The sequence below is a fragment of the Halteromyces radiatus genome, assembly GCF_025201355.1.
Source record: "Halteromyces radiatus strain CBS 162.75 chromosome Unknown BX664scaffold_9, whole genome shotgun sequence".
In the NCBI taxonomy this organism is placed as follows: domain Eukaryota; kingdom Fungi; phylum Mucoromycota; class Mucoromycetes; order Mucorales; family Cunninghamellaceae; genus Halteromyces; species Halteromyces radiatus.
In genome coordinates this window covers 203,530-230,007 of record NW_026251695.1, presented here as the reverse complement: position 1 = coordinate 230,007, position 26,478 = coordinate 203,530, and the positions used below count along the sequence as shown (strand labels likewise).

Sequence of the window (26,478 nt, the reverse complement as noted above, 5' to 3'; positions counted from 1 at the left end):
ATGGGAAAAGGGAATGATCAATAGTATGTTTCAGTGATGATTTCAAAAGATAAGAACCCGAGTAAATGATTTAAAAAAAAAAACTATGTTTCAGCGCTTTTTTATTATGTAAAGAATCGATCATCATCTATTCATGCCGTCATCCATTCATGCCATCAACCTATCACCCTATCACGTACCAACGTCTAGTCGCACCCATAAAAATATATGTGAAATAAAAAGAATGTATCCAAAATATAATAATACATCAAAAGAAGATTAGAATCAATTACATTGACATGTAACAAAGTAGTTAGAATAAAAATAAGAATTTTATTGAATAAAAGTATAATAATAAAGACTACCAATTGATATACTAAAAGTCAATACAAAGAAAAGAAAAGAAAAGAAAGAAAGGAAAAGTAAATCAAAAAAAAAATATGAAAGAAAAACGGACTTTGAAAACCACTACTTTCAGGACAATCATGATGATGAATCAACACTCTAATGATGATCCATTATATCAATAAAGAACTTCGTTTCTTTTTTAATATACTTTTCAAATAAAGTCGCAGTATTTTTTTTTATTCTTCCATCATCATCACCAACATCCACCCATCATTCTATTATCAATCACCTCTACCGACATCTCTAAAGCGATATCTAAAAAAGTGGTAATGCGACATCCATTTTGGGAAAGTACGATATTTTGTTTAATAACATCACGGAAAGTATTTTCTCGTGACCCGACAAGAAACTCTGAAAACACTGTATCTTCTTATTGATAGGTACACATAGCATCTGTCGATCATCAGTGCTGATCCATTCAAGTCCGACTTTTTTTTTCTCTTTTTTTGGATGGAGCCAGTTTTTTTTTTTTTTTTCCTGTTCTCCTTTCCTTTCTTTTTTATGAACCATTCCCTTTACTATATTCGGTTTTTGAAACCACCACCTTTGACATGTGAATACCATCAACCTTTCAATATTGTTTGGACAATTGAAAATGATCTAGGCGATAGTTCTTTTCAGGCACCATTATCCTTGCGGTGCGATACCAATGTGAAAGGCATTACTGCCCAGTGCGTTGCCAACAACAACAACAGGAAGAAGAAAACGGATGCACCTTTATCAACATTTGATTATCAACCTTATCATGGAGGTCCCATGGTCACTCGGATCTCACTTGTCCCAACAAGTCATCGTCCATCATCAAATGTTCAACTCTTTTTTTCTTTGGCACATGAACATAGATCTGGTCCCGTTCATCCTGTTTGGTATCAAGCCTATCCTCATCATACCAGTAATAACCACACCACTGTTTGGATTCTTCCTCTTTGGTCCATGCCTATTCAATTAACAATGCCAAAGCAATCTTTACCGTATGTCAAGGATCCAGCCGGCGGTCATCAAGCACAACGCTGGGTACAAACACCTCAACAGCATCTACTCCGCATTTGTGAAGATACAGAACAAAGTATTGCAAGACATGTATGGTAAAAAAAAAAAGTTGTACATCACTTCGGCTTTTTTTTTTCTTATCTTCAACAATTTTTTTTTTTTTTTTTTTTTGTAGGGATTGTGGATTGGCAATGTGTGATTTTATTACGAAACATCGAAAGGAAATCAAATGCGAATATGTCCTGGAATTAGGTATACATTTCTTTTTTTTTTTTTTGTGCAGAGGATGCTTGTTGTTATTTATTTTATATATACATATATATATTGATGTAATTTTGTTAGGAAGTGGCACAGGATTGGTGGGACTATTTGCTGCGCAGGTGTTAAAACCAACCATGATGTGTTTGACTGATTTACCCGATGCTACGACAATAATGCAACAAAACATCTCAGCAATAACAACAACAACAATTGTGGAAGCCAAAGTACTTTCGTGGGGTCCCAAGGTATACAAGGATAATGGATGGCTCGGCGATGAAAACAAAGTGGATTTGATCTTGCTTACCGATGTCCTTTACAATCAAGGTTCTCACGATGTCTTATTGGAAACACTGGATTGGTTGATGATGAACCCTCGGTGTCGTGTACTTTTGGCTTACAAGGAACGGAATCCTGATGAACGCTCATTCTTTAGCAAACTTGAACTCAATCATTACAAGTGCACTAGGGCTGAAGGATGTGATGCGATCAAACCTTTTGAAATCTATTGGATTGAAAAATAGAAATAGTTTAGGATAGTCATCGTAGTTTAGATTATTATTGTCTAGTCTAGAAATGATTTTATCCATATTATTATTATTATTATTATTATTATTATTATTATTATTATTCATTGGAAATGCTACAAATAATAACAATAAAAAAAATATTAGTCATTGAACTTGACAATTTTTTTGTATCATCCATCTAACCACAGATCTTTTACCTATAAGACTAGTGTGTATGTACCAGTAATGGATCCAGCCTGTCATTGATGGAACCTGAATTATATCGTGTACAAATAAATAATATAATAAAAATGAGAGAGACACAACAAGACGCGCACACACTAGTATCTATTGTTTTTTGTTAGATACTTTATTTATAAATATTAAATAAGACGACTATAATCTACGATAGCAAAAGGGGGGAGAATAAAATAAATACTCTAGCGCATAAATAACTAGGGAATAAAACAAATGGGGTCAATAATAAATAAAGTGAATGGAATGGGAATAACAAAGGCTAAGAGTAACAAGGAAATCGAATAGATCTAATGGAAAACAGAAAGAACCACCATGGTGTTTCAATCATCACGGACCGATTGTAAAGAGTTTAACAAAGAGTTTTGACTATCATCCTATAATAACAATATATATATATAAAAGAAAGAAAGTATCAATATGCCATCCACACATATTTCTTTTTTTTTCTCCCTAAAAAAAGAGGCCCTACCATTTCCAATGACCAAATCATAATCCCAGCCAAATCATAATCATCCACGAATTCTGCTTTTGAGCGTAAGGATTTTGGATCATCAAACGTCAGAAACTTGTTGCTAGCACGATTGACGGAATAAGGGGTTTGAGTGGTACGATCCCAGACAGAATGCCAACCCCCTTGATTGTGTAAAATACCATCACGTTGAATGGAGCGCCATTGATATTCACCAGAATACACACCTTTGGAAGCACCACGACAAGGTTCGACTTCTGGAGTATCATAGTTATCACCTCGGATTTGAGCACTGTTGGGTACCAAAGGAATGGCCATCGAGGTTGTATATCTAGCCTTGGGATTGGTCCGTGTCACATAACCATAGAACGGTACGCCTACCACCAATTTATTGCGAGGAATGCCGGCCGACATCCAATCCTTGATCGCACTCTTGACTGTGGTACCTGGTCCTTTCAGAGGTGCATTGGCTCCTGTCACCGTATCCCAATTGCCTCGCAAATCATATGCCATTACATAAAAAGCATCTACCACTGACCAACCCTTGTCCAGACGTCGAAGAGGTTGCTTGTCTCGTCCATTGAATGCCTTGGATGCCACTGCTGCCGTGATCACTTTGTGTTCGTCAGAAGATACACTGTCTAGTTTTTTTCGTAACAGTTGTACAAATGTTAAAAAGTTTTCCGTGTCGTATGGATGTCTATTCAAAAGAATATATATATTTAGAAAAAAAAAAAAGGTGGGTAGTCTGACTTACGCTTGATTACAAGAGACACCATTGTCAGCATTAGGATATTCTATTAAAAAAAAAAAATAAGTATTTACCTTTTTTTTTAATTTTTTATATTAATTACCCCAGTCAAGATTGATGCCATTAAGTTTGTATTGTTGAACCAAATGAATCAAGTTATTTGCAAAACGTTCACGAGAAGTAGGTGTCCTGATCAAAGAACTAAAATAAACAGAACCTGTCCAACTAATAAAAAAAAAAAAAAAAGGTATTAAAGAAACCGAGTTTGGGAATAAATCTTTCTTTTTTTTTTTACCCTCCGATGCTTAAGGAGCAACCTTTATGATGAGCATGAGCTTGTGTAACGAGTTGTTGTAATTGATCACCATTGAATTGACCAAGACGACCATATTGATCAGGGACGGCAAAAGCATAAATAACATGATCCAATTTATGCCAAGGAATGGATGTTGGGAATGCCTAGAAGAAAGAATCAGTTTTTTTTTTTTTTTTTTTTTTTTTTATGTTTCCAACATTTTTACCCAATCAGTCACATAAGCTGTCAAACGATGAGATCCAAAAGTATCTTTACATATCACAGAGGATATCATGAGAATAAGAAAATAAATGAAATGTATTATCATCTTGTATTAAAAGAAAGGAATGGGGATGATTCAAAAGGTAGAAAGTAGAAAACGAAATATATAAAAAAAAAATAAAATGAAAAAAATGAAAATAAAAAAAAAAGTTGAACTTTATAATTGCTTATTCATTTCCTCCTTGTCTCCTCTACTTTTTTTTCTCCTCTTTATAAACGAACGATATAAATCACGATATAAAAGGTAAATTGTCAACTTGGCTCCTATCAAGACTTAATAGATAAATAGCTGCAGATCACTAATGAGAAGGATATTAGTATTGGAAACTACTGTAGTGACGCTAGACATACGTGTTTTTTTTTTCTTAGTATCTTATTTTTTTTTCTTCTTTCAAGGAGATATTTATTACTGTTATTTTGAAGTGAATAAAGGAGGGAAGATGATTCTAAAGTCAATAAAAAGGAGGAGGGAAAAATAATCTTTATCAATAATAATGACAAGGAGTTCTTCTTCTAATAAGATCTTTTACCACACTATCATTAAAAGAAAATATAACATTCATTTATTATCATAAATCAATAGAGAATTTATTGGCTAAAGGAATTAAAGTAGCTCTAGGTACTTCAGCTGTCAACTTGGTAAAGATATGTTGTAATGCTAATAAAAAAAAATAAAAATAAAAAAGAACATGTATATTAGTCTTAGTTGTTTTTCATTTATCTATAATCTATACCTTTTTTGTGTTGTTTTCCAAGGAACATGACTAACATATCTAATCTTGGTACTTGACCTAAACCCTGTATTACATCTAGTATTTCCTTGTCAGTTTTATTTCTACACAAAAAAAAAAAAAAAAAAAAAAAAAAAAAAAAAAAAAAAGATCATCAGACATTCAAAACCATTTCTACCCATGTTCTTACTTTATATAATATTGATCTATAATATCAATCATCTTTTCAAATTGATCAGGTTCCAATGATGACTTGAACAACGTTGCATAGGAAGAAGGTGGTATACACTACATAAATCCAATCAAAAAGAAAAAAAATTGGTACCATTGTGTTTTGTTATTCTTCCCTTACCTGCAAATATTGATAGATAATATCATCCCCTCGTCGTTTACAAGCTTTCCAATCACGTTCAAATTCATAGTTCGTTCGAGGACAGGTTAATTTCAATGGTGAAAGTCCCATAGGTGAGGCTACCTTTGGTGAGGCCGGTTTGGATGTCGATGGTGGTGGTGGTGGTGCTGGTGATGTTGGTGTTGTTGATTCCTTTTTCTTTTCAACATCCACTCTTGGTGTATATGCTTCATCCAATACCTTCACTTCAAGTTGTCGTCGAGGTTGCTTTGCTGGAGGTTGATCCTCTTTTTTCTATAATCAATAACAAAAGTCTTGTTTTAGAGAATACCCAAAAAAAAAAAAGAATAAAGGTATACCTTTGATGGTTGTGGTAACTTGTTCAGTTCGTCAATGATCAGTTTGTTTCCTGGTTCCAATTGAAGAGCTTGTTCAAAATCTACAACGTGCAAAAGCGAAAAAAGAAAGAGGCGATTTGAGTTGCATGCAGGCATTGATAGATTTGCAGTTTCCTGTTTCTCTTTACCTTTTCTGGCTTCTTTTGATCTACCCAAAGAACGCAAAGCAATCCCACGCCTCCAAAGAGCCTTGACATGATTTGGTTGTAAAGCTAAACATTTGGTACAATCATGTTCTGCCTGTAAAAAACTATGATAATAAAAAAAAAAAAAAGGATGAACATTTTTTATCATCCTGAAGAATAAATATATGTAAAATAGAATTTACTTGTTTAATTTCAAATGTGCCATAGCTCGATTAACAAAATAAACGGCACTGGTTGGATCAAGATCAATCGCGTCACTGTAACACTGTATGGCTTGTTGATATCTTTGTTTCTGGAAGTGGGTATTTCCCTACAATAGGTAAACAAATAAAAATCATTTTTCTTTAGTTCTAAGAGTGAAGAGAAAATAAAAAAAAAGTTGTTCTATCTTTTTTTTTTTCCAGTTACCATTTCCTTTGCTGCCTGAGCTTTTTGCATCATTGTTGAGGCGTTGGTTTTCTTGTTACCAGTGATTCCCTAAATATATAGAATAGATCAGTAATAGAGCTTTTTTTTTTTTTTTGATTCGGCTTACTTTAATTGCTTTCAATCCAGTAGGCTTTTTCTGATCAACTATAAACTCTACAGGTGTTCGAATACTTGGTAGTGCCTAAACAAAATCAAAAAAAAAGGTGAGTTTTACAATTATTTCATTATATATATTTTTTCAACGTACTTGATTGTGAATGGGTTTTCGTTTCTCCAAAAGTGTATCCTGTTTACTAATGTCCTTTTGCCAAGTCAAAAGATCTTCCCATATTGAATTATTTGGCGTATTTGTCATATTTGAAAAAAGACAAGAGAGAAAGAAAGAAAGACGAGACTGGCAAGCAGTCTGAAGAGCTTTTTCTTTTCCTTTTACCTGTAAACTCCGCTGAGTCGTTGATCGTTAATCCTATTGAGAAGTATATACAATCGTGATTATTTTGCTGCTAAAGTTGTAAACCATATATTTTTATTTCAAGTATATATAAAGTTCAATTAATTAAAAACTAATGTCTATTGATGAATAAATGTATCATAACTATGTCCAATTTCTTCCAACATATGTGAAGTAAGTACGGCACGTCCATATTTCTTGAAAGCCAATCTGGATGATTCACGTACGATGGTACATGCACTCCAAGCTGCATAGAGAGGAATATCGGCAGATGGAATAGAATTGTCATGTCTATCAACAAAGAAAAAAAAAAGTCAATAATAGACCCAGGTACATTGGATTTTCTTTCTTTTTTTTTTTTTTCTATAGGATGACTTACTTCCATACACCTTCTTCATACCCTTTACCCCATGCCAAGAAGGTAGCAATAGTACCTGATAAAATATCACCTTGTCCACCCATTCTTTTCAATCCACCTTCTGCATCACAAACAAATACTGGATCATAAATAGATAAATAAATAAAAAAGTTCAGTTTCTAATAAAGTTTTCTTATTAGTTTATTTATCATACCTTTTTTATCGTTGGCAATAATATCATTTTCACCTTTTTGAACAATCGTCACTCCACCTAAAGCTTGACTCAATTGTTGTGCCAGATGTCCATCCTCTTTTCCCCCTGTATCAATTCCCTACAAAATAATATCAAACATAAGGTAAAGATATGAATAAGATTTATTCTTACCATAGCTTTGCATAATCGACTGAATTCCACCACATTTGGAGTCAAGACTGCTTTTTGATATCCCTTCACAATATCAGGATGTTTTTGAACCAAGTATAATCCATCCTTTACGAGAGAAAAAAAAAATAAATGTATGAGATTTCCAAATAAAATCCAATTTTTTATCCTTCCAACTTACAGCATCCACTACAAGTGCCATATTCTGTTTCCTTGCATGTTGTACTAATTGTTTAGCCATATCTTGCATAGTATCATCACGCGATAAACCAGGACCAACTACTAAGACATGGAGTCTAGAAAATACATTGGTGATTTCATTTACCATCGAACTAGCAGAATCATTGTTCCTATATAGAAAAAAAAAATCAAAGATTAACCAACAAGAAAACACTCCTTTCTATAGATAAGATTTGTTCCACTTGCTTTGATGTTCGCATAGAAGGATGCACGATAAGATCTAATAAAAAAAGTAAAAAAGATAAAATATGATATTTTCTATATTTTGGTTATTTCTATTTTCTTTTTTACCTGGAGAGTAAGACTAGTAGTAAAGAATCATGATTGGAAAAACAAAAGAATAAGAAAAATATATATATATATTTTAATTTTTTTTTTTTTTTTTTTACCTTGATAGGAATGGCAGCACTAGGTTCACAAAAGATATTACAAAGATCGGCGCCCTAATATAAAAAAGTTAAGTATTATATTATATCTATTCTGTAAATAATTTACCAGTTTCATGGAGGAGATTCCGCTAAAATAAGGTGCACCAGTATATCTATATAACAACTATAAAATGAGCTTCCTTTGAATAAAAAAAATACATTAAAAAACTTACTCTTCAGAACCACCAATAATACCAATTCTTCCTAAACAAGTTGAATGACGTTATATAATTTGTTTTTTTTTTTTTTGTTAAAAAGGGATCTTTCTTTTACCTGCTTGTCCCTTATGGAAATGACCAGATAAAGGAGGAATTAACTTTTTGACTTGAGACAAATCAGGTTTAGGAAGAACCATGATTATTGTTTCAAGGGGGATAGAAAAGAATGTAATGAATGTAAAGAAAAAGAAGGGAAAAAAAGAAAGCGTGGAGTTTCAACTCTGGATAAATATTTCCGGGAAATCACATTGTTCTTAATTTCCTTTCCCCCCCCCTTTGTTAAAATAATGATTGAACAACGTTGTCATAGTATTTTGTTTATCCTTTTTATAAAAATTTTATTATTTTAAATATTTTATTCTAGAATATCAAAAAGAAAATATGTTATTTATTATTATTACACTTACTTGAAAATGAACACCTTCATACTTGATGATATCGATATGACATGCTTATTAATACTAGAAAATATTTTTAAATATCTAATGATAAAACTATCTATAGCACTTTGAATGATACTGAGAGTTAGATTATCACAATGATTTCTTTTTCCCTCTTTGCATGAAAAGCATGAAATCAGATACACATAACTCATCAATTTTCATACTCCGTGGTTAAAGTGATCATGTAAAGCGGTGGCTTTTTCTTTTTGATTGTCCTTTTTTCTTTTTTTCTTTCTTTCTTTCTTCTTTTCATATATAGATACATTACAACATGGCTGACATTACAAAACAACCAAAGAAACCTTCCAATAGACTAATGGGCATGAAGGTAATACATTTCTTTCTTATTCTTAAAATACTCATTTTTTTTATTTTAACCAAGGATAGTTTATGCAACGATCGGTGGAAAAGGAACAACAAGAAAAGATGGAAAAAGAAAGAAAACGTATTATAACCGAAGCAGAATGGAAAATAGATTATGAATCTACTGAAGTACAAAAACCGTAAGTTACCTTCTTATCAAAAAAAAAGAAGTTCATTTAGTTAGGTTTTTATATTTATTTATTTATTTATTTATTTATTTATTTATTTATTTATTTATTTTATAGAAAAATACGTGTCGAATACCAACCAAGTTATCTTTCTTTTACTGAAACAACACAAACTGGAAGACAATCATATCAAAAGTTTAACAAAAGTATAGAGGTATGATAACATATATATATATATAAATAGAGACAATGAACTAATATATATATATGTAGAATCCAAATGAAGAATCAGAACAACGTTTAAAACGAGAAATGGAAAAGGAAAAGGAAGGAACGATGACAGATGAAGAATTAGTCAAACAAATGCGAAGGACAAACAAATCAAAAAGGACAAAGGATGATGATTTACAAGGAAAGGATGAAAAACGAAAAAAAACCAAAATTAACAACAATACAAAAGGAACGGGATTTATCAAACCAGAATAGTTAGTTATATTTATATAGTTGTAGTATATTGTAATCTTGATTTTACCTAATAAACTATTTTGATTTGATGAGTTCTTTTGGCACATACAAGCGAAAACCTTTCTTTTTTTTCTGTTAGTTTAGATAGTTCCTAATCTAAATAGCTGTTTAAATTCGCATTCTATCTTCTTATTTTGTCATCCATTAATAACATATTTATTGCTCAAGTAAAAATAAAGTAAATTTTTAACAAGAAACGGTAGAAGAATCAAATGAATAAATGAAATACTTTATTGATGATATAAAAGTACTGTTGAATATTCTAATTAATGATGATATGATAATGGATGATTTATTTCAATTGCTTTATTTAATACTTTGAACGACCGCTTGTATGGAGCCACCGACTGAGAATTAAAAAAAAAAAAATATCTGTTTTGTTAGTGACCCAGGGGGGGGTGGAGAGAAGAAAGTTGTCTTTTTTTTTTCTTTTTCTTCTTTAGTTTAGATAGATCCTAATTTATATAGTTTGTAAGTTCTCTCTCATTCTATGTTTTTATTTTGTTCATATTATTAATGTTTCTATTCTTTTTTTTTATTATTATTCTAACAATAGTAACTATGGCTCTTCGATTATTGTCTAAGAATGCTGCAGGTTGGTTGAAATCATAAAACAACAATAACAACAAACATCCCTTGTAGTGTCCATGACTAACTTTATACTTTCATTTTATAGTGGCTGCTGCTTCTCGCCCTGCTTTGATGAACACTTCTCGTAAAACTGCTGGTGTTGCTTTGTAAAGTTTGTCAACCATTCTATTTAACTCGACATTTAACTAATCATCATCTTTTTCTTTTCCATGTGATAGCACTCGCGCCTACTCTTCCACTGCCGAAACTAAGGGTAAGACTTTCAATATATCATATATACACGAAACAACCATATACAAAAGACATGTTTTGAAAACTATCCTATTGACATACATATATAAAATTCAAATTAGTTGAAGAAAAGAAGGCCAGTGTTCTCGATAGTCTTCCTGGAAACTCTGTTGCTGCCAAGGCTGCTTATCTTACTACTGGTGCTGGTTTGGCCACCTTTTTGATCTCCAAGGAAATTTACATTTTAAATGAAGAAACTTTGGTATTGGTTGGTTCTGTTGGTCTTTTGGGTGTTTTGCTCAAATATCTTCGTGAACCTTTCACTGCTATGAGCAACGAACATATTAATGTAAATTAAATTAAAAAAAAAAAAAAAAAGAGAGAATGGTTAAGAAACTAATGATGATGATTTTCCTTTAGCGTATCAAAACTGTGTTGAATCAAGCTCGTGATGATCATCAATCTGCTGTTCAAGAACGTATTGATCAAGTTGGTCAAATGAAGGATCTCGTCGATGTCACCAAGACTCTTTTCGAACTTTCTCGTGAAACTGCTCGATTGGAAGCTGAAGCTTTTACTCTTAAACAACAAGTCGCTGTTGCCCAAGAAGTGAAGAGTACTCTTGATTCCTGGGTTCGTCATGAAACTAGTGTCCGTGAACGTGAACAAAAGCAATTGGCTGCTTACTTGATCGAAAAGATTCAAAAGGATTTGCAAGACCCTACTATTCAACAACAAATCTTGGATCAAGCTGTTTTGGATGTTCAAAGTAAGTGCATATGAAAAATATAAAACGGATGATATTAATTTTTTTTTATTGTGTAGACGTTGCCAAGTCCCATTAAATGTAGAATATATTCAAACCTTCCTTTACACATTTTTTTTAGTATAGTCAAAATTTATATTTGCCTCCATATTCAATCCATCAAAACAAGAAAGAAATAAAAAGAAAATCATATATTTTTTTTTGTTTAAAAAAAAAAAAAAGAAGGTTTTATTATTATATGTATACAAAATATAGGATATAAAAATTTAACTAAACTAATTAAAGCCCAATCCACCACGACGACCCATTTGTTGTTGTTTACGGAACTGCAAACCATCTTGAAATTGTTTTTCTAATTGATTAGAGATACGTTGACCTTCATCTTCATCAATAGCGCTCTTGAGAGATCCAAATAAACCAGTCTTCTTTTTATTTCCTTCATCCTTGTTTGCAGATGATTTTTTGGCTCCCAAGAGTCGTAAGAATTTACTTTTTTGTTCTTGATCACCACCAAAAGATGCCTTGGACCAATCATTCCAACCACCCGTTGACTCCTATAATATATTTTACAGATAAATAAAACTATTTTTTTTTTCAACTTGTCTTTTTTTTTTTTTTACCTGTTCAGATTGATCTACAGTCTGTTTATTATTCATATTCTTATCGTCTTGATCCACTTGATCATATTTTCGTTTCTTGTCCACAACGGTAGGAGGAGTAGAATCTAAAAAAAGAAAAAGAAATGACATGGTGAGTAATAGACTTAACATTGATGTTAATATCTTACCTTTCTTTTCTTTCTTGTCCTTTTTTTCCTTCTTTTTTTCTTTTTTATCCTTTTTTCTTTTCTTTTTTTCTTTCTTATCCTTCTTTTCCTTCTTCTTTTCTTTCTTGTCCTTCTTGATCTATTATTCATAACAAAAGATTAATTATGACTCTAATTAAGTCATTGTCCTTATTTTACCTTTTTTATTTCAGTGGAAGTCTCTTTAATGGATTCGAGTGTTTTCTTTTCCTTTTTTTCCTTCTTTTGTTTCTTGTCACTGCTACCCATGATCAACAATCTATTTTGTTTAGGAAAAGATCTTTTTCACTTTCAAGAAGAAAAAAATTATACAGTGTTTTCAAAGTTTTTTTGTCGGGTCACAAGAAAATGCTTTTCGTGATGTTATAAAATAAAAAATCGTACTTTCCCAAAATGAATGTCGCATTATCACTTTTTCAGATATCGCTCTAGAGATGTCGGTAGAGTACATTAAAAACACACAACACATTGATGATAACTTGTTTATTAATAATAAAAGACAGAAAAGAAAAGTAACATAAGCTTTTCATATTTTTAGCAGCTTTGGGTGTTGTCCATTCTTTTTTAGGTATCAATTGATTGATGATTCATGAAGGATGATTCATGATGGATGATATGTGATAACGGATGATTGTATATTGGATGATTACAGGATGGATGATGGATGACTGTATGATGGATGATATGTGATAATGGATGATTATATGTTGGATGATTGTATGATTGTATGATGGATGATGAAACATTGTCGTCAATCACAGTACAAATTTCTGCTAAAATACAAAATACTTCATTCTAGTTATCTTCTGACAGAACAACATTTTCTTTTTTTTCTTTTCTTTTTTTCTTTGAAAAATGTCAAAACACTCTTTTATCAGCCAACATGATAAATCAATATAATAATAATGATGATCACCTATGGAAATTAAAAAATGGCAATAATAAGTATGCTGTGCACAATCATACTATCATTTAAAATAGAACAACTAAAAAAAAAAAAAAAAAAGAAATCTAGTCATTAAACTAAAACACGGCAAAAACAAATCAGTATCATGTATCACTTGGTATATGGATATTGTAAGAATAGAATTTAATGTGAACATTTATATAATTAACTTTATTATAAAGAGAGAAATGTTGCTAACACTAAAAAAAAAATGATGAAGTAGATACTAAAAATAATAAAGTAGATGATAAATTACATACAATATAAAGAGAGAAATGTTGCTAATACCAAAAAAAAATGATGAAGTAGATACTAAAAATAATAAAGTAGATACTAAAAAAGACAAATGATAAATTAGATACAATATAAAGAAAGAAATGTTGTTAATGCTAAGAAAAAAAATGATGATAAATTAGATACAATATAAAGATAGAAATGTTGCTAATATTTAAAAAAAAAAAAGATGATAAAACTCGCTTACATCTTGTCTCATCATTTTATCAACTAAAATTAGTTCATAATTGCACGAGTGATTCATTTTCTTATAAAAGGATCCCTTTGATTTAACTTTTTTTTTTATTTCTTTACATTATATTCATCTTTTTGGCCTACCTGCTTACTTTTTGATCTGCCTTCTTTTTTTTTGCCTATCTTTTTCTATACAAGTACTCTTTAATAGTTCAAGCATCTTTGTCTGTTTCTCCGTTGATCTACCTCTTTTTTGCTTTCTGGGCTTGACCGTGGTCGCTAATGCGCATCTGCGTGGTTACGGTCAGCCTTTTTTTTTTTATATTCAACAATTCCGGGATGGTTATCGCCATCCTACTTTCGCTACGGCGATCACATTACACTTAAATGGTAAGCTAGTGAAATATTTTTATTTGGATAAGTATTACTCATTTTTTATTTTTTTTTTTTTTATATGTTAACTTGGTGAACTCAATTGGTGGATTTCCTTTTTTTTTTTTTTTTTTTGATTACTCTTTTTTTCATGATATCTATTTTCTTACATTTGATTATGCGACAATTATATTTTTTTTTTTCTGTCATTTATTTTCTATCCTTACGATATTTTATTTCCTATTTTTGCGACATCTTATTCTTTGAATTCCGTCATTTTTTATTGAATAAAGTGTAGGTTCTCATTGAACTCCGCTTACTGTTTTTTTCTATATATTTTTAGATTACCCAGAGCTTTTTTTTTCTTGCTCTTTTTTTTTTTTTTTTCCTTTTTCTTTCCCACTATTGATCTTTGGTAGTCTTTCTTTTTATATACAGTCTCCCATTTATATCTATTATCTACTCTTTTTTTGTTATTATTATTATTATTCATTTTTTTGTTCTTATTACTTTATTTGATTCTCTTATATTATAATCATGTCACAACTAACTGATCAAGTGAAAAGTTTCAAAAAGTCATTGAATGCTAATACGATGCTTGGTGTTAAACGAGCGGCTACTACTATCAAACAAGATGATCATACTAAATCCACTCATGCTTCTATTTCAAATAATACTCGGGCTGCTTTTGACGGTGATAAAAAAAGAAAACCAAAGAAAACTGGAGGTAAGTCTTCTTATTTACTTTTTGTTTTTTTAATCTGACATAACATATTCACTCACATTTATAATAGCTTATTCACAACCTGCTGATACTGGGACTGGTTCTCATGCTATGAGCAAACTATATACAGTGATTCAATTTCTAAAGGTAAAATATAACAATTAGATAAATAAAAAGTGATTTACATTCTTTTATTATTATTATTATTGAAGGATTCCGATGGACCACAATCAGTCATCAGTATTACAAGTCGAACAAAGGTCAATATTGCGAAAAACCAAGCATTATGGGATAAATTAGCATCCAACAATAAAATTGATTATGATCCTGTCAATCAAACTTTTGCATACAAGGTATTATTAGTCAAAAAGAAATTTCTTTGATATTTATCCCACTCACTCATATTGATATATTAGCCAACATATCAAATCAAATCTAAAGATGATTTGTTATCTTTACTAATATCTATGAAATCTACTGGTGGCATGGATTACAAAGACCTCAAAGATTCATATTCAAAACTTAGTGATGCAGTTGAAGAATTAGCTGGAGAAAGTCGAATTTTAGTAGTACGGAACAAGGATGGTAATCCAAGGGTATTGTTTTATAATGATCCTGAACAAAATACTCATATGGATCCAGGTAATCAAAAAAAAAAAAAAAAAAAGTGGTTTATAGATAAGATCAAAAGAAACTGATGATAATGTTTTCTATAGAATTCAAGACAATGTGGTCAGATATCAAGATACCCGACGAAACAGATCTTCCAAGAGAACTTGAAAACGGTAATGACATTTTCATGTCAGATAGGTTATGTTAATACTAAATATATTGTTTTTCTTCTTCTTCTTCTATATTAGCTGGTTTGAAAACAATGGAAGTGTTTGAAAAGAAAGTGGTTTCCGAGGTAAGAAACATCTTTGTTTTTTTTTATTCTATTTGTGATTCTAAAATATGAATTTTTTTTATATATACATAGCCTAAAGTTAAACGATCCAAGACAAGAAACAAGAAAATTAAAATTACCAATACTCATTTATCACATATTGATCTTTCCAAAGATTATGTCCCCAAAAAATAATTTTTACATTATTTCCACCCTTCATGTATACACACCTATCCTTTATTTCATATTGACAATTTACATATAAATCATGCATATCATATCATCTTTTTTTTTCCCTGTTTGAACCCAACTTTTTATAATAAAAATTCATTCTTAACCTTTTATTTATTGAAATAATGAATACATAGTAAAAAAAAAAAAAAAAAAAAAAAAAAAAAAAAAAAAGATTATGAACGTTTATTTGATGAAGAAGAAAAAAAATAATGAGTATACAATAAGTGGTACATTAGCAAAAAAAAAAAAAAAAAATGATACATGATGATATGAACTAAAAAAATGAGATAGGAATGAAAATGGAATGCTATATCTAAAGCTTATACACCAAACAGGCACCATCATCAGAGGCAGTCACCACTGTTTGTCCATCACTACATTAAAAAACAAAAGAAATCAATAAAAAAAAAAGGTTTCATTCTCTTGTTTTGGATACTTACTCTGATACCGCAAAATCAAGAACAGCATCACGATGACCTTGCCATGATTTGACACATACACCAGTTCGAGCATCCCACATTTTCACATTTCGATCAGCAGAACAGGACACAAGAAGAGGTGAATTGACAACAAATTTGACTTTAATGATGGCATCCTAATGTTGTAAAAAATAAAATCAAGGTTTAGTTTTTTTATTATTATTATTATGACTTTTTTATATTTTTTTTTTACTTCATGATTAAGAGTAGATCGTAATCGTTGTGTTTGTACATCCCAAATAGAAATAGTACCATCCACAGATCCAGTAGCAGCAAGAGCAAGACTAATTATCATTTAGATAAATAAATTAAAAAAGTAAATACAAACTGATGACATATAAATAATTCACTTACACATCACAAAAATCAGCAGTTTCCACAGAATCAGAATGATTTTCTAAAGAAGCTACAATCTAATAAAAAAAAAAAGGTCAATCTCTCATGCACAGACAATAGATTAAAATGCCGATACTTACAGAACCATTGGTAATATTTACCAAACGAGCTTTACCATCCATAGATCCAGAAATAGCCAAAGTACTATCCTTATTGATGGCCAAAGTAGTAATGGGTTCAGGATGGAATCTAGCATCTTCACCAGATAAACGAAATTCAGCAACAGCTGTCTTGGGATCCCAAATAATCATGGATGTATCTTCAGATACAGACACAATTCGTTTTCCATCAGGAGTAAATCGACCAGCTGTCACAGGCGCAGCATGACCATTAAATATATTCATGAATTTTCCAGATGGCACTTATAAAAGAAGATGGATGAGTCATCATTATGAATTATATTAGTCATCTGTTTCATTCACTTACTTGCCCACATCCAAATAGTAGAATCTGAAGCACCAGCAAGTAATACATTTCCTTTTGGATGCCAATTCATCCACTAAAAAAAAAAAAATTGAGTTGATTGTATTCAATAAAAAAAAAAATCATTTACCACCACTTCGTCAGGACCTTCAACAGAAGTACATAATTCACCATTTTCCACTTTCCAAACACGGACACGACCATCCATACCAGCAGATGCCACATAATCCCCTTCCACACTGAATGCTACAGCAGTAACTGAATCAGTATGACCTGTCAATTCAAATAACTTGACTCCAGTATCAGCACGCCATAAATAACTCTTGTCATCACCACCTCCACTAACAATAAGTTGGTTATCTTTTGGATGCATAGCCACAGCATATACAGGTTCTCGATGATCAAAAAAACCTTGAACAGAATCATCAGCTAATTCCATCAAGTTTTCGTCTGTTTCAGATTGTCGTACATCATAACCTTCCAAAGGATTTTCTATTTTAAAAAAAAAGAGTGTGTTCAATGATATATTTCCTTTTTTTTTTTCTTCTTCTTCTTCTTCTTATTTTTTTTTTTTTTACCTTCCATATCATCATCGTCACTTTCTTCCATGGGTTCACCTTGACCGAGATCAGGTACTTCTTCTTCATAGACATCGTCTTGTTGTAGATATTCTTCTTCTACAATATCTTGTTCTTCGGGGTGGTCGTGCTATATAAAAAAATCAATATATGAATATTCTACTTCTTTTTTTTGAAAATGATTTTAAGTACCTGAGAAGAAGACATAATTATGCGGTATATATGTAATAAAAAAAAAAAAAGTAAAAGGTTAAAAAAAGAAAAAGAAAAAAAAACTCAAATTGTTTTAAAAATAAAATCTTTCTTTCTTACTTTGGTTGTGACGCTCTTTTCTCGGATGATGATTGGATAAGTTGATTACCATATATAGCAAATCGGAGAGGGAGAGAAGAAAAGGACACTTTTTTCATGTATTTTTTTTATAAATATAAATATAAAAAAAAAGGAAGAATAAATCTTATCCAAAATATGATAATAATAATAATATCCTTAAGGAAGATAAAATCATTCCGAATAAACAAATTCAATAAGATGTGGGGTTAGGGGTTTTTTCTTTGTTTTCTGTCATCATAAAATCCCAAAATAATAAAAAAAAATCCCATCCATCGGAAGACGAATCATATAAAAGTATTTTTCAAATGTCTTTTTTACCATTGAGGTACTCAACCAAAAAAAAAGAAAAAAAATTATTATTATTTTCCCCGCTTCGGGCTCATTTTTCCCTTTTTCCATTTTTTTTTTTTTTTTCTCTTCCCTTTTTTTTTCTTTTCTTTTTTTTTTTTTTTTTTCTTGTTTTCTTGTTTTCATTGTATAACCAGTTTAGTCCAATAACCAAGTTCATTCTTCTCATCTTATATCATACAGTTTGTACTCTTTCATGTCTTTAGAAGGAAGAGGCTATATTGTTGGTAATAAATTCAAACTAGGCAAGAAGATTGGTGCTGGGTCCTTTGGAGAAATATACCTTGGTAAAGTCAAACTTTCTCCTATATTTATATATATTACTCTTTTTTTTTTTCCTTTTACTTAAAAAACGTTTTATTATTATTATTATAGGTACAAATTTATCCACAAACGAAGATATTGCAGTCAAGTTAGAAAGTACTAAAGCAACTCATCCACAACTAGAATATGAAGCAAGAGTATATCGATTACTGGCTGGTGGCGTAGGAATTCCTTTTGTACGTTGGTTTGGCAAAGAAACTGATTATAATGTCCTGGTTATGGATTTACTAGGACCATCTATGGAAGATTTATTTAACTATTGCAAACGACGTTTTAGTTTGAAAACTGTACTTTTATTAGCCGATCAAATGGTAAATATATATATATTATTCTTAGATGATGACATTAACTCTTTCTTTCTTTCTTTTTTTTCATCTAGTTGGCACGTGTGGAATTTATACATTCAAAAGGCTTTATTCATCGAGATATCAAACCGGACAACTTTTTAATGGGAACAGCTCGACGTGGCAATCAAGTAAATATGATCGACTTTGGACTTGCAAAACGATATCGTGATCCCAAAACAATGACACATATACCCTATCGTGAAAACAAGAATTTAACTGGCACTCCACGATATGCCAGTATTAATACTCATCTAGGCATTGGTAAAAAAATATATATATATATAAAGAGAAAAAATTCATTTCTATCTTATTATTCACTCTTTTTTTTTATTATTATTATTAGAACAATCAAGAAGGGATGATTTAGAATCTTTGGGTTATATTCTTGTTTATTTTAGTTGTGGCCAATTACCTTGGCAAGGCATACGAGCTCGAACAAAAAAAGAAAAATATGACAAGATTATGGAAAAGAAAATGACAACTTCACATGAATCATTATGCCGTGGATTACATACTGAATTCACCATTTATTTCAACTATGTTCGATCACTTCGTTTCGATGACAGTCCTGACTATGCCTATCTACACAAGTTATTCCGTACTCTTTTTATCCGAGAAGGCTTTCAGTATGATTATATCTTTGATTGGACTCTTCGAAAAATGGTAAGACATAAGATATTGTCTATATTCAATATTGATCCTTTTTTTTTTTTTTAATAAATGATGATAGCATGAAAAACGAGTAACAGATTCTCAATCTATTACAACGACTCCTACTTCATCATCTGCAGCACCACCATTACTGCCAAGTACTCAAGCTTTACCTGGTGGTAATTCTACCATGCTTTACAGTAGTGGATTATCGACCCCACGACAAACTACAGCAGCACTTCCATCTTCATCTACCAACCATCGATTATCAGCTGCAGCTCCTTATCCTACAGATCACAAAGTATCCGAGGCAGCAAAAAGAAGAGACAACATTTTGTTACAATACCAACAACAACAACAACAACAACAACAACAACCTTTATTACAACAATATTCTTCTACTCCCGTCATTTCAACTTCATCACCATATCATTCAATTCAACCATCTCCTACGACTCATCCATCATTACCATCGTTACAACAACAACTACCTGATGTATATATGTCCAATCCCTTTTGTACTAGTGGACTTGTCATCAACAATAATAGTAATCATAGTGGCAGCAACAATGGGGGTGGAAGGTTACTTGTTCGTGATAATCCAACAAACGGTGGTAAGTACAGAAAAATGATGGGTAGAATGACGACAACGACGATGAATACTCAAAATGCTGATGCGTTATCTCCTTCTGGTCTCCGGTTACTTCCATACCCAATTGATACAGGTTCTCCAAGCAATAGAATGTAAGTAGTAAAATTTATAAATATATATATCTATAATTATCTTTCATCTCACTCCTCTTTTTTTAAAAAAAAAAAAGATTACGTAGTCAAAACAAAACGCCAATAACTACAACCATACCATTTAACACTTCACCCGTTGTATCAGCAAGCACTACACAAGTACAAACAATCTCTCATCCGGTGACCTACAACAATAACAATAACAATGTCATACCAATGGCGGAAGATCAACAAAAACAATTCGCTACGCAACAATTTCATGTAGTCAATCCTCCTGGACTTTATGATAACATCAATGGATAATGACAATCTAGGTTTTTGAATATGTTTTTTTTTTAGTTTATCACCCCGTTTTACTCATTTGACACATTTTTTTTTAATTATATATCACAATGCACTTTTTCAATCATTTCATACACACACACACACAACGCAAACACATATACACACACTTCATATTTTATGCCATTACTACATTTCATATGTTACACAGCAAAAACAGACTAAAAAGAAAAAAAAATTCAATAAAGAAAAAAAAAATATTCAATATACGCCGACTCTCTTTTTTTTTTCTTTTTTCTTTTTTTTTTTTTTTTTTGATGATAGACAATGTTGAAGGAAATCTGGATCACACGTCATGGATTTCGTGAAGATTGGGTCAATCCTACCACGGTTTATCCAACAGGCCTGACTCATGACTCACCGTTATCGGCGGAAGGATTACAACAAGCTGAAGAGTTGGGATTATTTTTGAAGGATAAGTCCATCGACCGTATCTATTCATCACCATTTTATCGAGTAGTGCAAACCATTGCTCCTTTGGCCAAAACGACCGGTGTACCTGTGTATCTTGACCATTGTATGGCGTAAGTATTCTCAAAAAAAAAAAAAAAAAAAAAAAAAAAAAAAACTGATGATTTTATTTATAGAGAATGGTATGGAGAAGCCAGTCCTCAATATCTACCACCAACCAACCTAGATCATCTTCAATCCTTCTTTCCCGAGGTGGCGATTCAGTCTTCGTATAACAGTAGTATTGAACTTCCTGAAGGTCCTGAAACCGTGATTCAATGTCATCAACGTACACAACAAGGCTTGACAAGATTAATTCAACAGTTGGATCAACAGCAAGACGTATCGACCATTTTATTGGCAGGACATGCCGCCACCGTGATCACCGCCGTACGTGCTTTGGTAGGGGATCCTAACGTTTGGGTGAAATCTGGTACCTGTAGTTTGGCCAAATTGGTTCGTACTTCTCCTCAATCCTGGGAATGGGTCCTCAATGGTGATTGTACTCATTTGTCCAATGGTGAACAACGTGCTTGGATGTTCAAGGGTGATACTCCTGATTATAAAATCAATTGAAATAATAATAAATATCTCTATTTTTTGTACTATTTTATACTTTATTTATTATTATTTGTTTGGGTGATGGATATTTAGCTGCTGCTGTTGTTGTCTATGATGAATACAATAACTAGGGGAGCTGGATTTGACAATAGTGTTGATGTCAATGACTAATTCAAATTGATGAACGATATATATATATATAAAATAATGATGCACTTACATATAAATTGAATATGATAAAAATATAATCTTTATTATAAACAAGAATCTAACACTATCTAAAGGGAGCAATCTATTTTTTTTCTTGCTGATCATCTTCACCATGGACCGACTTTTTGATTTGAGTTCGTAATTCATAAATCTGTCCAAGTTGTTCATCACTCATTTTCTCCAATAAACTATTCTCTAATCGTTTTCCCCAACCGTCTTTAGGTGTATTGAAACTTCGGACCAAATGATCTTGTACAGGTGCTGATGATTCTTCTTGTGGACGTGGTGCTGTTTGTTTTTGAAGCGTTTCCAAGTACCTAATAATGATAATAATAAGAACAAGTCAACTAGAGAAGTACAAGAGAAAAAAAAAAAAAACAGAATAAAAGATACTTACTCTTGCCATTGAGAAATAAAGCCAATGATATGAACAGGATTATCTGTATCTTTATGTCGATGAAATTCGGACTTGACATAATCATCACCCATTGCACGCATGGCCGGTGGTAAATTGCGATGCACTCGAAGGATCTGACGGTATAAAGGAATAGGTGCTAATAACACTTTGGCTTCTTGTGCTGCTTTGCGTGCCCTTGTCATTATATTTAAAAAAAAAGTAGTTGAGTAGAAAAAAGAAGCAAAGTGAAAAAAAAAAAAGATCGGGTGTCAAATTATAAAAAAAAAAAATGGGAGTTTTGCGGGGGGTGACAAGCAGTGAACGATATATTATTTGCCCTCACTTTACATTCTTTTACTTTGCATCATCATAGATATTTCGATTGATGAATGATGATTACATGTGAATGGTGATGATTTACTAATCAATGATGCCAGTCAACTAGGCGAGAAACTGGGATAACTTTACAAAAAAAAAAACCAGTGAGGGTAACGGTGTTTCAAAGTACATGCCCATCCTGCTTGCTTAATATGGTAATGACGCAAACATAAAGAAAAAAAAGTCATCAGGAACTATTCAAACTAAAGTTGACGTTCCTATGGTTTTATGGCAATGATGATATCTATACTGATGGTAACATTTTATCTATTATTCATTTTATCATGATAATCCTGCAGTGATTGAGAACAAATCATTCTGTCATATATTTACGGGGGGAGGGTGTTTATGTCAAAGTCTTCTTAGGGAAATCACTAGTTTATATATACAGTAGATATATATCATCGACCATCATAGTCATTACTGTCACTATGATACCGTCATCATCATAGGAGAGATCGAAGAAGTAAAATATCATGATTTTTTTTTTGACAATGAGATATGCGTCAAGAGCGCGTGAACGCGGATATTGAAACTAAGACGCGGGTAGGCAATCATTGACTCTCACGCGTGCAACAGCCAATTTTTTTTTTCTTTGGGTTATTTTTTTTTTTTTAAAAAAAAAAGTGTCGCGCTCTTTTTATTCTTTTTTTTTTATATATACATATTATTTTCTTTCTTCATTTATTGATTACTGTATTGGATGGATGATTCATCATTACCTGTAAAACGAATACTTCGACCTTATTTTCCTCCTGGCCATGGGTCATCCGAACCTCCTACTGAAAAAGTCAAAATCAAGAAACAAAAACTATTGTCTAGCTATGGTTCCATACAAGCACCTACTCCGATACAACCTACACAACAACAATTGTCTACATTATTATCCACATCAACAACAAAGGAAACTCCAAATAAATTCTTTGATATTTTCCAACCAGCAAAAGCTAAATCAACAGCAAGCAAAACTACAGTAGATCAAGAAGAAAAAGTCAAACCAGCATCAGCACCACCCAAATCAATAGACAATGATGCAACTTCATCTCCTTTTGCCATTATCCGGTCCATGAATAAGATAAGAGTATCCGATCCTGCCAGTATACCACCACCACGGAAAGCATCAATATGGACACAACCTTCACGATCGGCTCCACAACTTTTGCCACCCATCAAGGCAACACCAAGCGATGACGAGGAGGAAAAAGATGACTATACTTATTTCCACCAACCTATCATGACAACACGAAAACATCAGCTTATGGTTCCATGGCCTGACAAGACGGTGTTCAAGGGTGGACATATCAAACAAGCGACAACGCATGATGCTTATCCACCATCGTCATTCAATGTTAAAGTCAACAAACGATCTTGTCCATTACAACATATTGTACAAACTCAAGGTGAGACATATCTTTTATCACTGAGGCAAAAACGATTAGAACGACAACAACACGAATCTATGTTCTCCGACTTGCATATCTCTCAACTACAAGAAGAAGAAGAAGAATATCCATGTGATATTGAATCAATGATGGACACTTTATACCCTCTTGATCAAGGTGGATGGCGATATCCTGCATGTGAAGGATTATTGAATCGAAAAGAGTTGGACACATCTCTTCCTTGGTGTGAAAAATATCGACCTTGTCAAGTGGAACATCTTTTAGACAATCAAAGTCATCATCGCTATTTACGAGATTGGTTGGAACGACAAAAAGTGCCTTCAACAAAAACAGACGTTTCTTTTTTTGCTCCTCGAAAGAAAAAGGTGACACAACGTGATATGGAACAACATTATACGGATACAAATGATGAAGATGATGAAGATGATGACTTTGTACCGACAAAAACAACAAAGAAGAAAAAGAAGAGGAAATCAAAGAAAGATTTGAATATGATATTATTGGTTGGACCTCATGGTGTGGGCAAAACAGCAGGTGTATATACAGCAGCTCAAGAAACTGGTTATCAAGTATTTGAAATCTATCCTGGTATCAAGCGATCTTATAAAGATGTGATGCGTTTGGTTGGAGATATGACGAAAAATCATCTAGTCCGATTCCACAGTCATAAGGCGTTTCCACCAAAAAAGGACGATGACGACAGTAATAACAATGATAATAATGACGAGGAGGAGGAGGAGGACGATGCGGATATGGAAAGAACTAGTTCGAAAACACCAATAACAACAAGCAGACCTAATCAATTATTGACGCATTTCTTTACATCCAAAAAGACCACATCTTCACCATTATCTGATACAACAGCATCATCATCAACAACAACATCACCATCTACTACGAATGATTTAGTTGAAATGGATACAACTCATGATGAACAAATGTCTTCTGAACCAAAACAAAGTTTGATCTTGTTAGAAGAGGTGGATTTGGTATATCAAAGTGATAAAGGGTTCTGGACCGCAGTGGCAGAATTGGCTCGAACAAGTAAACGACCTATTATTATGACTTGCAATGGTAAAACTTTCTTTTTTTTTTAAAAAAAAAAAAAGAAAGAGACTGATCCTTCTTGTTGAATTTATATAGATACATTGGCTATCCCATTTGATATGTTACAACTTCAAGCTATTGTGTATTACGAATCACCACTTGTTCAAATGCTTTTACCATTCTTACATTTGATATGTTTATTAGAAAGATATACGATCTCAGTAGCGGATTTGATGGATTATATTCGTAGCATTGGACCTGATATACGCCAATTATTGACGACATTAGAATATGCACATTATTATCATATCAATCGCTACAACGATGACAAAAAAGATAAACGGTTACACAATCCTATTGTTGAAGCTCATGTGAATTTATTGATGGATCAATTACAGCAAGATGAGGATATTTTTATGCTTCGATATATATCAGATCATATTCCCGGAGCTCAGGTTACACCATTATGCAATCAATGGCTCCAAAGAAATCGAAACAAAACGATGATTATTTCCGATGATGATGATCCATTGAAACTTCTTGAAACTTGGATGAATAATCGATCACTAATTGATTATGGTATTGGAATGACGGAACAAAGACAAGATCAGGTAAATATATATTATAATTAAAATAATAAAAAAAAAAAGAAATGTTATCTAATAAAGATATGTTCCTTTTTTTTTTAGGTGTATGGTATTGACGAATATGATATGAATGATGATCAACAATGTGGATATTTACATTTTCAAAAAAAGCCTGACGCATGGGATCATTGGGAAATGGAAGCCAATTTGGAAATGACTTTATTAGAATGGAATCAACTTGAACAAGGCACTGGTTTATTAGATATCATGGGTTGGGAAATCATCTGTCAGCAAAGGTAAAGAGGGAGAAAGAGAAAGGAGAGAGAAAAAAAACATTTCTAACCAAAAAATTCTTTTTTTTTTTTATTATTTATTTGTCATAGAAACAAACAAAAACAACAAGATTTGGAGTATGTATCATCTATACTAAACTGTCGGTGGGTAACCATATTGGATATTCTTTTTGCAAAAACCATTGAAACCAATAGAAGACATCATGGTAGATTGAAAAGAAGAAGGTTAATTAGATCTAGAAATTAAAATATATTTTGTATAATAATAAAGCATGATCGTTTAGTTATTTTGAACCAAAAGTAGGTATATACTCCGTTCTTCCCTCTTTTTTTCATATTGTTGTTATTTTATGATCTAACTATTTTTATTCCA

General features: G+C 31.9%; 13 protein-coding genes across 13 annotated transcripts; 7 read left to right on the top strand and 6 right to left on the bottom strand.

The window, feature by feature from the left end:
* The first annotated feature begins 729 nt into the window (after window positions 1-729).
* Window positions 730-1,912, top strand: BX664DRAFT_202842 (uncharacterized protein). Its single transcript, XM_051540126.1, has 3 exons — window positions 730-1,472; window positions 1,553-1,629; window positions 1,724-1,912. The coding sequence occupies exons 1-3, from the start codon at window positions 838-840 to the stop codon at window positions 1,762-1,764; spliced, it is 753 nt and encodes a 250-aa protein (XP_051396535.1). The 5' UTR covers window positions 730-837; the 3' UTR covers window positions 1,765-1,912.
* Window positions 1,913-2,495: 583 nt separating this feature from the next.
* Window positions 2,496-4,245, bottom strand: BX664DRAFT_380772 (glycoside hydrolase superfamily; the record flags this gene model as incomplete). Its single annotated transcript, XM_051548922.1, has 6 exons — window positions 2,496-2,776; window positions 2,872-3,571; window positions 3,629-3,668; window positions 3,726-3,847; window positions 3,918-4,081; window positions 4,144-4,245. 6 exons carry the CDS (start codon window positions 4,243-4,245, stop codon window positions 2,723-2,725), a joined length of 1,182 nt encoding a protein of 393 aa, XP_051396534.1. The 3' UTR covers window positions 2,496-2,722.
* A 494-nt stretch (window positions 4,246-4,739) lies between these two features.
* Window positions 4,740-6,645, bottom strand: BX664DRAFT_341510 (uncharacterized protein). Its single transcript, XM_051547012.1, has 10 exons — window positions 6,503-6,645; window positions 6,362-6,436; window positions 6,235-6,303; window positions 6,009-6,136; window positions 5,809-5,930; window positions 5,642-5,721; window positions 5,283-5,576; window positions 5,121-5,218; window positions 4,934-5,034; window positions 4,740-4,857 (listed from the first exon to the last, which is right to left on the bottom strand). Exons 1-10 carry the CDS (start codon window positions 6,608-6,610, stop codon window positions 4,769-4,771), a joined length of 1,164 nt encoding a protein of 387 aa, XP_051396533.1. The 5' UTR covers window positions 6,611-6,645; the 3' UTR covers window positions 4,740-4,768.
* A 114-nt stretch (window positions 6,646-6,759) lies between these two features.
* BX664DRAFT_341506 (H-hydrate dehydratase) lies at window positions 6,760-8,521 on the bottom strand. Its single transcript, XM_051547011.1, has 11 exons — window positions 8,388-8,521; window positions 8,288-8,318; window positions 8,182-8,227; window positions 8,076-8,129; window positions 7,978-7,990; window positions 7,873-7,906; window positions 7,628-7,796; window positions 7,450-7,554; window positions 7,279-7,396; window positions 7,086-7,203; window positions 6,760-6,997 (listed from the first exon to the last, which is right to left on the bottom strand). The coding sequence occupies exons 1-11, from the start codon at window positions 8,467-8,469 to the stop codon at window positions 6,826-6,828; spliced, it is 942 nt and encodes a 313-aa protein (XP_051396532.1). The 5' UTR covers window positions 8,470-8,521; the 3' UTR covers window positions 6,760-6,825.
* Window positions 8,522-9,001: 480 nt separating this feature from the next.
* BX664DRAFT_341503 (uncharacterized protein) lies at window positions 9,002-9,953 on the top strand. The gene is made up of 4 exons (XM_051547010.1): window positions 9,002-9,103; window positions 9,163-9,278; window positions 9,384-9,480; window positions 9,540-9,953. The coding sequence occupies exons 1-4, from the start codon at window positions 9,047-9,049 to the stop codon at window positions 9,750-9,752; spliced, it is 483 nt and encodes a 160-aa protein (XP_051396531.1). The 5' UTR covers window positions 9,002-9,046; the 3' UTR covers window positions 9,753-9,953.
* Window positions 9,954-10,352: 399 nt separating this feature from the next.
* Window positions 10,353-11,396, top strand: BX664DRAFT_269248 (uncharacterized protein; the record flags this gene model as incomplete). The annotated part of the gene is made up of 5 exons (XM_051541043.1): window positions 10,353-10,386; window positions 10,468-10,528; window positions 10,601-10,635; window positions 10,736-10,962; window positions 11,034-11,396. 5 exons carry the CDS (start codon window positions 10,353-10,355, stop codon window positions 11,394-11,396), a joined length of 720 nt encoding a protein of 239 aa, XP_051396530.1.
* A 205-nt stretch (window positions 11,397-11,601) lies between these two features.
* Window positions 11,602-12,260, bottom strand: BX664DRAFT_202770 (uncharacterized protein). The gene is made up of 2 exons (XM_051540125.1): window positions 12,000-12,260; window positions 11,602-11,933 (listed from the first exon to the last, which is right to left on the bottom strand). The coding sequence occupies exons 1-2, from the start codon at window positions 12,147-12,149 to the stop codon at window positions 11,655-11,657; spliced, it is 429 nt and encodes a 142-aa protein (XP_051396529.1). The 5' UTR covers window positions 12,150-12,260; the 3' UTR covers window positions 11,602-11,654.
* A 2,116-nt stretch (window positions 12,261-14,376) lies between these two features.
* On the top strand, window positions 14,377-15,921 carry BX664DRAFT_341493 (uncharacterized protein). The gene is made up of 6 exons (XM_051547009.1): window positions 14,377-14,841; window positions 14,907-15,047; window positions 15,111-15,336; window positions 15,411-15,479; window positions 15,555-15,601; window positions 15,674-15,921. Exons 1-6 carry the CDS (start codon window positions 14,806-14,808, stop codon window positions 15,773-15,775), a joined length of 621 nt encoding a protein of 206 aa, XP_051396528.1. The 5' UTR covers window positions 14,377-14,805; the 3' UTR covers window positions 15,776-15,921.
* A 130-nt stretch (window positions 15,922-16,051) lies between these two features.
* On the bottom strand, window positions 16,052-17,931 carry BX664DRAFT_341486 (WD40-repeat-containing domain protein). Its single transcript, XM_051547008.1, has 9 exons — window positions 17,883-17,931; window positions 17,691-17,820; window positions 17,243-17,604; window positions 17,116-17,188; window positions 16,770-17,050; window positions 16,648-16,706; window positions 16,487-16,577; window positions 16,255-16,409; window positions 16,052-16,188 (listed from the first exon to the last, which is right to left on the bottom strand). Exons 1-9 carry the CDS (start codon window positions 17,895-17,897, stop codon window positions 16,128-16,130), a joined length of 1,227 nt encoding a protein of 408 aa, XP_051396527.1. The 5' UTR covers window positions 17,898-17,931; the 3' UTR covers window positions 16,052-16,127.
* A 550-nt stretch (window positions 17,932-18,481) lies between these two features.
* Window positions 18,482-20,979, top strand: BX664DRAFT_302908 (kinase-like domain-containing protein). Its single transcript, XM_051542454.1, has 6 exons — window positions 18,482-18,658; window positions 18,747-19,006; window positions 19,075-19,303; window positions 19,386-19,705; window positions 19,773-20,437; window positions 20,515-20,979. The coding sequence occupies exons 1-6, from the start codon at window positions 18,568-18,570 to the stop codon at window positions 20,738-20,740; spliced, it is 1,791 nt and encodes a 596-aa protein (XP_051396526.1). The 5' UTR covers window positions 18,482-18,567; the 3' UTR covers window positions 20,741-20,979.
* Window positions 20,980-21,035: 56 nt separating this feature from the next.
* Window positions 21,036-22,016, top strand: BX664DRAFT_302907 (histidine phosphatase superfamily). The gene is made up of 2 exons (XM_051542453.1): window positions 21,036-21,303; window positions 21,367-22,016. The coding sequence occupies exons 1-2, from the start codon at window positions 21,047-21,049 to the stop codon at window positions 21,803-21,805; spliced, it is 696 nt and encodes a 231-aa protein (XP_051396525.1). The 5' UTR covers window positions 21,036-21,046; the 3' UTR covers window positions 21,806-22,016.
* Window position 22,017: 1 nt separating this feature from the next.
* On the bottom strand, window positions 22,018-22,626 carry BX664DRAFT_341482 (uncharacterized protein). The gene is made up of 2 exons (XM_051547007.1): window positions 22,398-22,626; window positions 22,018-22,317 (listed from the first exon to the last, which is right to left on the bottom strand). The coding sequence occupies exons 1-2, from the start codon at window positions 22,598-22,600 to the stop codon at window positions 22,083-22,085; spliced, it is 438 nt and encodes a 145-aa protein (XP_051396524.1). The 5' UTR covers window positions 22,601-22,626; the 3' UTR covers window positions 22,018-22,082.
* A 783-nt stretch (window positions 22,627-23,409) lies between these two features.
* On the top strand, window positions 23,410-26,458 carry BX664DRAFT_202573 (uncharacterized protein). The gene is made up of 4 exons (XM_051540124.1): window positions 23,410-25,252; window positions 25,322-25,836; window positions 25,915-26,108; window positions 26,196-26,458. Exons 1-4 carry the CDS (start codon window positions 23,479-23,481, stop codon window positions 26,350-26,352), a joined length of 2,640 nt encoding a protein of 879 aa, XP_051396523.1. The 5' UTR covers window positions 23,410-23,478; the 3' UTR covers window positions 26,353-26,458.
* Window positions 26,459-26,478: the final 20 nt, after the last annotated feature.